This window comes from Chelonoidis abingdonii, chromosome 3 (assembly GCF_003597395.2).
Source record: "Chelonoidis abingdonii isolate Lonesome George chromosome 3, CheloAbing_2.0, whole genome shotgun sequence".
Lineage (NCBI taxonomy): Eukaryota > Metazoa > Chordata > Testudines > Testudinidae > Chelonoidis > Chelonoidis abingdonii.
The window spans coordinates 22,723,754-22,737,241 of record NC_133771.1 but is presented as its reverse complement, the minus strand read 5'-3'; the positions used below and the strand labels follow the sequence as shown (position 1 = coordinate 22,737,241).

The following is a 13,488-nucleotide window of genomic DNA, read 5'->3' as shown; positions in this document are numbered from 1 at the left end:
TAGAATCTGGAGGCAGCAAATGCACCTAAGAATGACTCTTAGTGAGATTTTACAGGTCAAATGCTCAACATTTAAAGACAACTGCATTCCAGATGACTATAAACATTTCTCTAAGAACTACTTAAACAGGCTTGGCAGAAATCAATTTTTATTTTTAATTTTTATTGAATTTTTACAGTTGTTCAAACCTAAATTTTAAACATTTTTATTGATTTACATTTTCATGTGTGTAAATGTTCAGAAAATTGGGGAGTCAGACAATTATTTAATTCAACAAGTTAAAGACAACCTTTAATACACAAAATGTCAACATCACATGACAAAATGTACAAATAAGTTCTCGAGCAGCAATTTTGTCTATGTAAATTTCTATTATCCATAGAAGTATTTGTTCATGGGTTTGTGTGTGTATGGTGAAATTGACATTTACTGACATTTTCCAGTAAAAATCTAAGCCTTCTAAGCCTACTTAGACATTCAGATAAGTAGAATTTGTAACACTGTCTAAAACTGGGGTAACTTCAATTAAGGTTACAGCTGAAAGCAGAGTCAAATAAATCAATACACTGTCCAAACAGCTGAGTTGTATGTATAAGAACGGGTCAGACCAAAGGTCCATCTAGCCCAGTATCCTGTCTTCTGACAATGGCCAATGTCAGGTGCTCCAGAGGGAATGAACAGAACAGGTAATCATCAAGTGATCCATCCCCTGTTGCCCATTCCCAGCTTCTGGCAAACAGAGACCCATCTCTGCCCATCCTGGCTAATGGCTATTGATGGACCTATACTCCATGAACTTATCTAATTCTTTTTTGAACCCTGTTAGTCTTGGCCTTCACAACATCTCTGGCAAAGAGTTCCACAGACTGACTGTGCATTTTGTAAAAAAAATCCTTCCTTTCATTTGTTTTAAACCTGCTGCCTATTAATTTCATTTGGTGATCCCTAGTTCTTGTGTTATGAGTAAATAACATTTCCTTATTCACTTTTTCCATCCACTCATGATTTTATAGACCTCTATCATAAAATGCCTTAGTTGTCTCTTTTTCAAGCTGAAAAGTCCCAGTCTTAATCTCTCCTCATATAGCAGCTGTTTCATACCCCTAATGATTTTTGTTGCCCTTTTCTGAACCTTTTCCAATTCCAATGCATCTTTTTTGAGATTAGGCAACCACACCTGCGCGCAGTATTCAAGATGTGGGCGTACCATGGATATATATAGAGGCAACATGATATTTTTTGTCTTATTATCCATCCCTTTCTTAATAATTCCCAACATTCTGTTCAGTTTTTTTGACTGCTGGGGGCTCTTCATGGAAACTAGAGGAGAAATAAATCCTCTGCCCCTTTTTCACAGAGTCAGAAGAATCTATAATTTTCTCATTGCACCTGTGAACCAAGCACTACAAATAATTGGAAGTTCTGCTGGAGGAAGAATGTCTTTTAAGCACGGTCATGAGTGATGTAAAATAATAAATACAATTGCAGTGCTGAAAAAAGATATGCAGTAGTGTGTTCTCAACTCGTGGGCATCCCTCATCTCTAGTGACACTATTGCACAGGGGTTCTTGTTTCTGGCACTCCCTCGTGGGCTCTCCTTCAGCCCTGCAATGGCCTTTCCCACCCTTCATCTGCTCCCAGATCCCCCTGGGAGTATTCTGTAGCTTGGCTCTCTGGCCAAGTCAAATGAAAGGCTAAATCTCTTCCAGGGCAACACAAACAAGCCCAAACAAATCTCCAAACTAATACCCCTTCAACCCTCTCAGGCTCCATCTTGTTCTCCCTACCTCAAGGCCTCCCCTGCAGGGGGCCTAACCAGCTCCTCTAGAGTTCTTCCTATGTTGTTTCCTGTCTATTAAACCCTATCCCAGGACATCTCTCCTCCAGGAAGACCTGTCTCCTCTGCAGTCTCCCTGCAACTGAGCTCTGCCTCTTCTGGCCAGGAGGCAATTGTTTATCACCCCACAGCTGCAGCACATGACTAACTGGGATTCTTTCCCTTGCCTTGCAGATGGTGGGGAACAAGCCACATCCCAGGATGGTTGCTTACCTTACAGAAACTGGGTTTTTTTGAGGTACATTGTCCACATAGGTTCCAATTCTGACATACAAGTGTCACATGTATGTGAGATCAGATTGGTTTTGGCTCATAATATCCATTTGGACTGCGCCTTCACTCTATATGTCCTTGTGTCCCCAGTCCAAGGGCAGAGCAGACCCAGCTGTTCCTCAGGTCCTTTTCTATGAAAGTGAAATTGAATCTGTTGTCAGAGGGGAAGCTTTTCCTTACATTTGGACAGACTGGCATAACTGTTAAAGTCATATTTTGCTAACAAAACCTGATAGCGATACAGCACTGTAGGCTTGTAGAATAAATGACCTGTCTTCCCAAAGGTCCAACCTCTATGTCCTGGTCACCTAGCATGGTCTTGGAATGCTGCAATCTAGCTGTCTCTGTAACTGCTTGTAGAATCAGACAGAGTTCAGTGGGAGAAAAGACATTAAGACCCTTTGTTGGTAATGAGATAACCTCTTAGCCCTTTTAGCAGTAGGGGGTGCATATGGTGGGAGTATGCCAGATCACTTTGGCTGGCTCCATGCTGGCCTCATTAACTGAGAGTGCCATTGTGCATGGACCTGTAGATTGCAAAATATCTAGGATCCAGTGTTGGTAGTCTTGGACCTGCTCCAACGGTATGTAGAGGTCACTAACTATTCTCTGAAGCAGCTCCTGGTACTGACTGTACTCATCTGATGGAGATGGTGAGGACAGAGTGACAGTTTCATCCAGAGGAGGTTCTCATCAGTACCTGCAGATCCAGGTTAAGGTCTTCCTTCTCATATTTCAACAGATCTGGTGGGTGCCAAGTAGGAGAAGTGTGGTATGACTCATGAATGGATCCAGGGCATCTCACAGAGGTTCCAGTAACTCCCAATAAGGGATCAGCTGGATGGGGAGGAGGGACCCCACTGCATGGGTACCCTTGGTCCTTGGGGAAGGCATTCAGGACTCAGCTTTCTACGAGGAGATGGACTGACTGGGGCATCTGACTCACCTGAGTCTGAGAACTGCTCTCTCCCCACTGGTGGGGCCAACGGTACTGGTGGTGGATGCTCCTGCCCAAGGGTTGGAGAGGGGATAGTTCTAGTGTCACTGACGCAGTTTCATCCTTCAGTGTGGCAATGTCCCTCAGGAAGTCTGGGCTGGAGAGCAGAGGCCACTGAGGGTAAAGGAGGAAAATTCCCCTAGTGTAGTGTAGATGTCCATACAACCTGGTGTTAAAGGTGTTCCAACGGTTGGGATTGATGGTTCCAATGTATCCCAGGTAGTTGCGGCTGGGCAGTTCTTTGAAGGACCATCCAGTACTAGGGAAGAATCAGTCCAACACTTTTGGAGGGAGCTGGCAGGTGTCAGTCCTCGTGTTTTGGAGCCAGAGCCACTAATGGATCTTTTTTTCTTTTAAAACAGCAACCTGCTTTACCCTCCAGCCTGCGGGGTGGGGGGCCTTTTGCAGTCCTGGACCCATCAGATCACACAAAAAGGCTCACCTTGTATGGATGGGCTCAGGGGGGATCCCTTCTTTTACGTGCAGATCTGGACAAGTATCTGTCCTTACGACGAGTGTGCCCCCTACACTCCTGGAAAGAAAAGCCCAGCTGCAGACTCCTCTCCTAGGCTCATGCTTGGAGGAGTGCTGCTTGTCTGATTGGGCCGATGGATGGGTCGGGGTAATCTCTCTGTCTTGAACCAATGAGGCCTCATAGCCTTCTCCATAAGGTGTTTCCTTAATCAGAGCTCATGAGCTTCATGTGTTCTTGATGGAAACGAGTGGCAGATGCTGCACTTTGCAGCAATGTGCATCTCCCCCAAGCAGCAAAGAGAACATTGGTGATGGTTGCTTACAGAGAGGGAGCAAGAGCAGGGGACGCAGTTCTTGAATCCTAGGACTCTGGGCATAGTCCCAGTCTGGGTGGAGGGAGTCCCTGTTATGGGGAAAGAACTCCTTAGACTGCAAACTCTAATTATACGATTATAAAAGCTATGAAGCTACCTATGTACACATTTACAGACTTAAGGATAAAACCTGGAGAAATCTGTGGACACAAGGATTCTGATTCAGGCCTTGCAGTGGTAAAAAGGAACTGGAGGTGTCAGCCCACACTGCTCTTATGCCTTTGCTCTGAGGCACGAGAAGAAACTACTGTGCATGTGAAGGCTAATGGACACAGCTTGTTAGAATTTACAGATTCAGGCGCATGGCATGCATGCACACCTACGTGCAGCTCAAGGGACCAGTACTCGAAGAACATTCAGTGATTTATATTTTCTTGCACTACCCTCCACCAGAATTTGCACGGTGACTGCCATGTATCAGAAGAGGTCTTGGAAGATTTTAGTCATGTGGCTGCCTAGAAGTAGAAGAGATGGCTGTATCATCGGGGGAGGAGGAAAATATTGCAGTTGGATCAATTGGTCTTCCATTTTCTGCAGGTGTTCTTCCCCATTCTCAGCTCATAAGAAGGGTGAGGAGTATGGATGAGGGAAACTAGTGCTGCTTTCAAGGGAAGAAAGAAAATGATTATACTTTTTCCAAGCAGGGAGCTAGAGTCACAGTCAGAGTTTAAGGCGAGACGAGACCACTAGACCACCTAGTCTGATTTTCTCTATATCACAGGCCACCAGCACCACCCTGCACCATAGCTACCTTGTATGCTGTCCTCGAATCCCACTTCCCACCTGAGGAGGAAAGCTCATTGGTTCAATGGTAGCATTACTAAGTGGTCCTGACAGGAAAGATCTTTTGTCTCAATCTACTAGGCACTGAAGGTGGTGACCTATAACTAGTCTTGCTCTGGAAGTCTTGCTTCTTCTAACCCTTTCTGATGACTGGTTGGGAGAGGTCTTGACTGCTCTGTCAGATTCAATAGTCAAGAGGTTTCATCTTTGAGGAAGAACGAGCCCAAGAGCTCAGTGTAGAGCTACAGCTTTCAGAATTAGTGAAAAGTCAGTGTTCAGGCTTGGCAGGATCCTTCGCCTCAGGCCTTCATCAAGATGCCAGTAGAAAGAACTTGACGTGGGCTGCCCTCACTGTGTGTCCTCTTGGAGGAGTGACAGATTTGAGCATCGTCAGGGATGTATCCCTTGCGGAGACTAAAAAGGCACCTGGAGCGCCCATCACTGAGTGGGATGGCAGCCTCACAAAAAGGACAAGTTTTAAATCTTGGGGATTGTTTCAATCATATTGGCTTGTGGCCTAGTACAAGGAGTATCAAGCAGCTGATGCCCCTCCCAACCAGGTGTAAACAAATAAACCATAGAGCCCTTCTAACTGCACTACCTGCCTAATGAGATTGCATAGCATGCAGAGTAAGCCGACACCGCAGAGGTTCCATTTTCCTGCCGGGGTGGTAAGAAGGAACTGAGGTACAGCTGGGTCTGCTCTAACATTTATGCCTTCAGCTGAAGGAGCAGGAGAACATGTAGGGTGCAGCTGTGAGCCTACTGGACAGCACTAGCCAAAGAGAATCCGATTGCATGTGCACCAGAACTGGAATCCATGTGACAATCACTCAAAGAACCTAAACCGTGTATAACACCATTACCAGAGCAAAGTTAAAAACTGAGCAAACTGTCTATGGTGTCCTCTAAAGCTTGGTAATAAACCAGAGACTTAAAGTTGCAGGCTGAAGTAACCTTCTTTAGGTTAAGTACCTTTATACACAAACAGAATGAGAACCTTTTTGTGCTAGTTTTCTTGTTAATGGGCTTTCACTATGGTGTTAACCATCATAGGCCTGGTCTACACTACGCGTTTAAATCGATTTAAACAGCGTTAAATCGATTTAATGCTGTACCCATCCACACTACAACGCTCTTTATATCGATATAAAGAGCACTTTATATCGATTTCTGTACTGCTCCCAGAGAGTAGCGCTAAAATCGATATAAACATATCGTATTGGGGGTTGGACGGAAAATGAGTGAGTGCCTCCAGGCGGTTATACACGGTGACCACTGACGCTCTGGACAGCAATCTGAACTCTCTTGAGCGGGCAGGAAACAGGAAAGCCCCCGCAAAATTGAATTACATGTCCTGTTGCCCAGCATGGAGCATCTGATCAGCATGGGTGGTGATGCATCCCAAATCCAAAAAGAGCTCCAGCATGGACCGTATGGGAGATACATGGAATCTGATCGCTGTTATGGAGAGACAACACTGTTCTATCAAAGCTCCGTACAGAACATGAAAATGCCAAAGCGTTTTTTGAAAAAAATTCTCTAGGCTACACAGTGCTGCGTGACAAGCCTAGCGGAAGCCAGAGACTCAATGGATGCTCATACGAGGGGGGTACTGAGGACTCCAGCTTCCCACAGTCCGCCAGCAGTCTCCAAAAAGTATTTCATTCTGCTGAGCTCCCACTGTCTGGAGTTTCAAACACAGTGTCTGTGTGAGTTCAGGGAATAGCTCGCTCAGTTTCTTTCTCCCCCCCCACACGTGAAAGAAAGGAAAGAAAATCATGTCTTGACTTCTTCAATGTCACCCTATGTTTACTGAATGCTGCTGGTAGACGGCTGATGCTGCAGCCATGTGAAGAGCAGTATTCGCTCCTCGTCCTCTCTAGGTGGCAGACGCGCTACACAGTGGACTGAGATTCGTCCTTGCCATCAGCCCGTGGGTGCTACTGGCTGGCCTTAGTGAGGCTGGCCGGGGCGCCTGGGTAAAAATGGGAATGACTCCCAGTAATTCCAGTAGATGGTACAGAACGGCTGGTACCATCTTCGTCATAGCAGACTGGGGGCTGAGCTCAATCAGCCCCCTCCTTTTCCTGTGTAAAGAAAAGATGTCTGTACTGCTGGACTGGCAATAAGCAGCAGCATGCTTGGCTCCTTCTCCCCACACCGCTTATTTGTCCTCCTGGAACTGTAATAAGCCCCGGGAGGCTGCCTCCCCTCATTTTATCTCACTAACAAGTCCTTGTTCTTATTCCTAGCATCTTTATTAGCTTCATGACACAAATGCGGGGGGGAGACACTGCCACGAGCCCAGGAAGGCTGGGGGTATGAGGAAGCAATGGGTGGGGTTGTTGCAGAGAGGCACCCCCTGTGAATACTGACCGAGCAGCTGTGCTCTGAAACACGTGGACCCTATAGACACTTGCCCCTTATTCTAGCAGACTGACTATTTTTAGAACCATAAAGAGGGATTGATCGGGGAGTCATTCCCAATTTTGCTTGTTGTGACCCCGCGCCGATCTCAGCCGCGGGCACTCATGATTAGGAGCGGACAAGGTACGAGAGGGGGAGAATTGAACTCCATCTTCATTGCCAAGTCAGTACTCCGGCAGTAGACGCGTACAGAGACGACTGTTAACCATCATCTGCTATCAGGCAAAAAGCAAATGAATGAACTTTGCTCTGTAGCGTGAGTAATACGCTCTGTCCGCTGGCATCCTAGGTACACACACAGTGCCGAAAAAAAAAATAGCTGAACGGGCTCCTATGCGTTGCCGTGCCTATTGTCTGCCAGGACTAATCCAGGAAAAACAGGCATGCGAAGGATTGGCAGCTGTGTTTTCCCGAAGGAAATGACTGACATTTATCCCAGAACACCTCGACAATGATTCAACCCTAGAAATTCAAGGAGGGCGGGGAGTACTGCGAACTATGGAAGGCAACGGAATAGCTTACCCACAAATGCCAAACACTTCAGAAAATCGACGCTAGCCGACCATGGACGCACAACGCCGAATTACTGTGCCTAGTGTGGCCGTGTGAAATTGAATTTATAATATCAGTTTTATTAAACCGATTTTAGCTAATTCGATATTATCGCGTAGTGTAGACGTGGCCATAGTATTGGATACTAGTTAAGAGATCCTGTACAGTAAGTACTTCAGTCTAAGAACAGTGGGATTTTCGAAGTGAAAGATGGATGGATTCATTGGACAGTACATTTCATCAACCATTATTCTCAAAGAAACACTACAGTGCTTAAGCAAGGGTTCTATAAAATATCAATTGCCAAGCACTTTACCAACAGCATTTATGTTTTGGGCCTTGAAAATAACCCTTAACAGTTATGTTTAATATGACTCTGACTTTTATTCTTCAATACTTTTAACCAACAGACCTAAGTACTCTCCGTAATTCTACATGTCAAATTGTGTGATCAGAGCTGGAAAAGTTCTTGAGTTTCACTAGTATTCAAAGAAGTGTGATTACAATAGCCTGTACCAGTAGAATGTATACTGTTCTGTCAAACTTTTAATTTTGAAAAGGCACTTGCTTGTTACTCAAATGACACTTTTTTTCTCTTTTAAACTGCGTCTATTCCTTTGAGCCTAGGTGATTAAGCCCCAGAAGCTGACAACTGAAATATATGAAGGAAGAACCTTGAATTCAATAATTAGAATAAGAAAACTGCAAATGACCACAAATTGTATTTTCATTAGGATACATTAGAATATTGGTCCATGCAAATTTGTCCCTTGGGGTCCACATGTAGAGCTAAATTGGATTACTGGAAAGTAACAGAGTCAGCCAAGAGCCTACCAAAAGAGTGAGGCAGAGGATTGAAGTCTCTTCACCCTTTCATGACTCACTCACTCTTACTAGTAATAAAAAAAAACAACAACATCCAAATCCAAAAGTCACATACAGGCCTCATACTGCACAAGGCCATGCTTTACCTCTTCTGATGGAGTGTCTGAAGCAATTATTCCATTAGAAATTTACTAGCTGATAAGAACAGGAAACAAAGTGACTAGAACAGTAATTTTCATCTGAACATTGCATTTTTATGAAAGGTATAAATATATTTCCACAGTCAAAGTTGTGCTGAATTAGGAAGCGGGCAATTCATGGAATTGTAATTGAGGGTATAAAGAATGTTTTGTTTCCTACAGAAAAACACAAGACCAGGTATATTTCACAGTGTTATTCACATTTTCATTTTGTTTTTACAGCATATACAAGTGAACATTACATTATTCATTATGAACTACAAGGAGCAGGAGACAGACCTAATCAGGCTAGCCAAATTGGTCCATAAACAATCCATATCAAAAGGAGACACTTGAGAAAAAAAAGCCTAGTGGTTCTATCCAAACTTCAATACACTTACTATGTATTGAAGGAGGGTGGGGGGGGAGGGAATCGATCTTCAGGTGCTTGTAGCTCTTCTGTGCCAAAAAATTCTGTTGTGAAAATGATTGGAGAAGATGATTCAGTGGCTACTGAATATGTTACAGCTTGAAGATCCGGTTTAAAGCCAACCGTGGTAGAATAGGCTGGTACGGGGTGTGAGTACTGGAATGGTGACGTTAGCTTCTGCATAAAAGAGTGCATGCTGCATTGGTTATAAACACACCCACCAGCATCGCGTTCAGTGTACCACTAACTGAGGTGAATGTCAGCATTTTACGTTGTGACATATGCACACAGATTGTACAATGGACAGAAGAGAGAAATTGAAAAATATCTCAAAGTGAAACTTTGGATTCCCATCTCCTGTGCCAATAAGGCACAATCTTCAAGGCTGTTTTATGTATTTTGAGGGAAAGTCCCAACTCAGGATTATTGGGATTCTGCCTCTAGCAAAGAGGAAGTCTGGTGTTGAAAACTAACCTTCATGCAACAAATAACTGGAATGGAAATTAGAACTGTGCTTATGAGAAGTCAGAAGCAAACCACTAGATTACTGAGGAGGGTATTAATGAAAGATCCACAGTCTCAGACATAGGCTAGACTACCTCCAGCAAGCTGCACTGTTACAGTAATGCTACAAGAATACAACAAAAAGATAAATAACACCTAAAATTTTATGCTGCAAGGAAACTTCTGTAGATTTTGATAGGAACAGTAAGATGACAGAACTCCATATACAAGATTATGCCACTGCTGGTTCTTTTTTCTTCATCATCAGAGCCTTACCATAACAGACTTATGTCATCAGTGCTCAAGACACAGAATCCAATAGCTTGTAGATTAAAAAAAAAGTTGATGCCATCAAAATTAATGTTCTACACAAAATACTTCAACAAAATACAAGTACTTTTTTCATCTTTCAGAAACTGAAAGTAAGCTTTTTTTTCAAAATATTTCCATAGGCAAAGGATTAAAAAGGATTTTAATTATACACATATGGTCACAATTCTGCCTTAAAAAGATCATTGGGAAATGTACATAAGGCCGCTTGTAAATGTACATCATCTTCATGTTACTGTTACAATGTCATATGTCCAGAGAAAAAAATTGACAGTATCATACATATTTGCTTTAGGTTGGGAGTAGGCTATTCAAAAATACAGTACTCTTCTGTACAAAAAAAATCATGCCACATTTATTAAGGTGGAAGAAGCATTGGTTTCTCGGGTAACCAAATATTTCAGTCCATTTCTTGCTTACTATTCTAATTATCCTGACTTAAATTTTCAACTGATTCATCTCCCAAAATGTCCATATTAACAGAATCAACAGCTATGTTATAAAGAAAACATAATGTTTCTCACAATAGATAAAAAGAAAGCTGGTTCATATTTCTGAAACCATATAAAGATAGAATTTTTAAAAAAATCACTCTTGATTTGTTGAAATAAATTTACATTATACAACACTATATGCCAAGGCAAAGAGGGGAGGGAGATATGAATATACACTAAAATGCAAATTTTTGTCCCCAAAGGGGGTAAAACAAATTACATTTACAGCATGAAGGTTTACAAATGTACATCTGTACAACCAAAGTAAGCATCACTACTAAATTAGCAAGGCTTGTAATAAACATCGAAACAAGAGATTTGTTTTCAAACTGTAAACTTACACCTATTAACTACACGTATACAATGCATATATTTATAGGAAGCAAAAAAGCTATCTGAATATTTAATCATGCTTACATGTTGAGCTATCAAGTTTACTGTTCAGTGGCCCCTTTTCTCCTCTATCAATACCTACTTTTTTGCATCTACTGTGAGAAAGCAAAATAAATGCTCAACACTTTCAAATCATGTCTTACAATCCTATATGCAAATTAAAAAAGATACAAAACTCTACTCTTCCCGCATTGCAAAACTGAATGTAAAGTTAATGCAGGATTATTCTCTATTCAGACAGTACTTTATTGTATGGAAGTACCACCATGATTTTATTCCTCTACCTTGTACAACAATATATAAGTATATACACATCACTTTTTTTTTTTTTTTTTTTTTTAAATACATTGCTAGAGAAAATATTAGGGCATCACATTTCTAAAAAAAGTCATGGCCACAGCAAATGATGGATGCTTGTCTTTAAAGTTCCCATTGTTTTGTCAATCCCTACTTTAGTTTGCCATGCCCTTTTTGCTATTTGGATATGTTGTGAACCACCAAAATACAACTTAACTTTCTGTAACATGTTAAATAATATTTATGCAGTTGATCAATTTTAATCTGGTATAAAAGACTCCACACAAAGCGGGGAGGGGAGGGGGGGAAGACATTCTATTTACAACTCTAGAAACCTGTTGTGCTGTGATAGTGGGTAGACCTACCAGATTGCAAGCCAGTGTATTAAAAGAATAATGTATTTTTTCCCTTTAAAAACTATTTTTCAGTGACTTTACAAGGTAAAAATTTACAAAATATGTGACAGCTATTTTGATACAATTACATCATATACAGGCATTCTGTGCTTTGTCAGCAGTTCAATCTGATAGGTCTCCGGGCCAGGGCTGGAGATATTTTATAATTCACTCCCCAAAAATATACACAAGAATAAAAATTTTACAAATGGATGAACAGAGTCAATAAATAGATTTAAAAAAATGAGAACATTTATAGTTAAGTTGTGGGTTTTGATAATTCACAATGAAATTTTTCTTTCATTCAAGTTGCTGCCTGTATGTCTGGTCTTTTACAGCATCCCATTTGGTGGTCCTCCGATTGGCCCCAGATCAGCACTGTTCTTCAGGTAATACTTCTCTAACTTGGCCAATATGTGTTTGCCATAGGTATATTTACGCAGAGTTGTAATGTGGGGTCGAATCTACAAGAAGCAAAATCTAGTTAACTTGTATCTAAAAATCTCTTAATGTTATCTACAATAAATTCTTCTAAAATTTAAATATTTTCCATTGGAGCCCTATATTTCAAAGGTTTACAAAGGGTTTCCAGAAAGATTTAAAATTAGATTCTGAAGAACCAGAAGGCCAAGCGAGCCTTTTTCTTATTACAAGCATTTAATTCTAAGTTTGTTTAGTATTGGCTATCCAAATTTAGTGTAATTTCTATTAAATATATTTGTCTTCACGTTTTTGTTTATTTAAATATGAAAAAATGAATTATTCAGATCAATAAAAGAGAAAGAACTGTTTGCTTACTTTGTTAATTTTTTTCTGTTATGTGCCAACACCAGGAAGACAGCCATTCAATATGCCAGAGAGTAATGAGAGTTCAAGCACAATTACTTCAATGGCTATTGACCATGGCACTATACAGGGTAGCGTAGATTAATTGTGATTTTCTCCATCTCTAGATATTCTCAACTAAGAAGCTTGTCTGCATGTCAAGGAGGAGAAACTAAGGCTACATCTACACTGCACGCTTCTTGCAGTGGTGCATAGGGTATGTGCAGAGCTGTAACTAGATATTTTTGCACCCGAGGCAAGAATATAAAATTGTGCCCTCCCCCAGGGGCAGCTCCTTGGCAGCAGGTCCCTCTCTGTGGGAAGGGCCTGCTGCTGAATTGTTGCCGAAAAATGGATGAAGCGGGTGGTGGTAGAGCCTGTGATTTTGGGGGGTCAACTCATGATTTTTGACTGCTTGGGCTGGTAATGTTGCTTCCAAGATGGTCTTTGGTTCCAGTCCAGTTCCAATACAGAAAAGGACTCACAGGTTAATAGAGGACAGAGGTGCTGGGTATCAGCAGTGGCCACTAGGGATCAGCATGTGTTCTGAGAATGCTGGGAGTTCAGGCTTGCAGGGCAGGATCAGGGGTGGCAGGTCTGTAGAGATTTTGGTGGTGCCCAGAACCTGCCCCTGCCCAAACTCCACCGCCCCCAGCGCCCAAAGCTCTGGGAGGGAGTTTGGGTGAGGGAGGCGGTCTGGGGTGCAGGTCTTAGGCTGGGCCAGAGGATTGGGGTGCAGGCTCTGGGAGGGAGTTTGGGGATGTGAGGGGTGCAGGGGTGAGGGCTGTGGCTGTAGATGAGGGGTTTGGAGTGTGGGAGGGGCTCATGGTGAGAGTAGGAGTGAGGGCTCTATCTGGGGCTGGGAATGTGGGTTTGAGGTGTAGCAGGGATTCAGGGCTGGGGGCAAGAGTAGGAGTGTGGGGGTGAGTGCTCTGGCTGGGACTGGGGAATAAGGTGTTTGGCGTGCTGGAGGGGATCAGGACTTGGGCAGAGGGTTCAGGATGTGGGGGGGGGGTAAAAGCTCTGACTGGAGGTGTGGGCTCTGGAGTGGGGCAGGGCTGGGGATGAGTTTGGGGTGCAGGCAGGCTGCTCTGGG

The 13,488-nt window shown here is 42.7% G+C and overlaps 1 protein-coding gene across 27 annotated transcripts in view; it reads right to left on the bottom strand.

Moving 5' to 3' along the window:
• Nucleotides 1-10,113: 10,113 nt before the first annotated feature.
• Nucleotides 10,114-13,488, bottom strand: part of PUM2 (pumilio RNA binding family member 2) — a 122,057-nt gene continuing 118,682 nt past the window's right edge. For all 27 annotated transcript variants that reach the window (XM_075063648.1, XM_032774134.2, XM_075063654.1 and 24 more), the window contains one exon: nucleotides 10,114-12,031. In XM_075063648.1, the coding sequence (XP_074919749.1) occupies nucleotides 11,900-12,031 (132 nt within the window). In that variant the 3' untranslated portion in view covers nucleotides 10,114-11,899. The remainder of the gene's footprint in view (nucleotides 12,032-13,488) is intronic.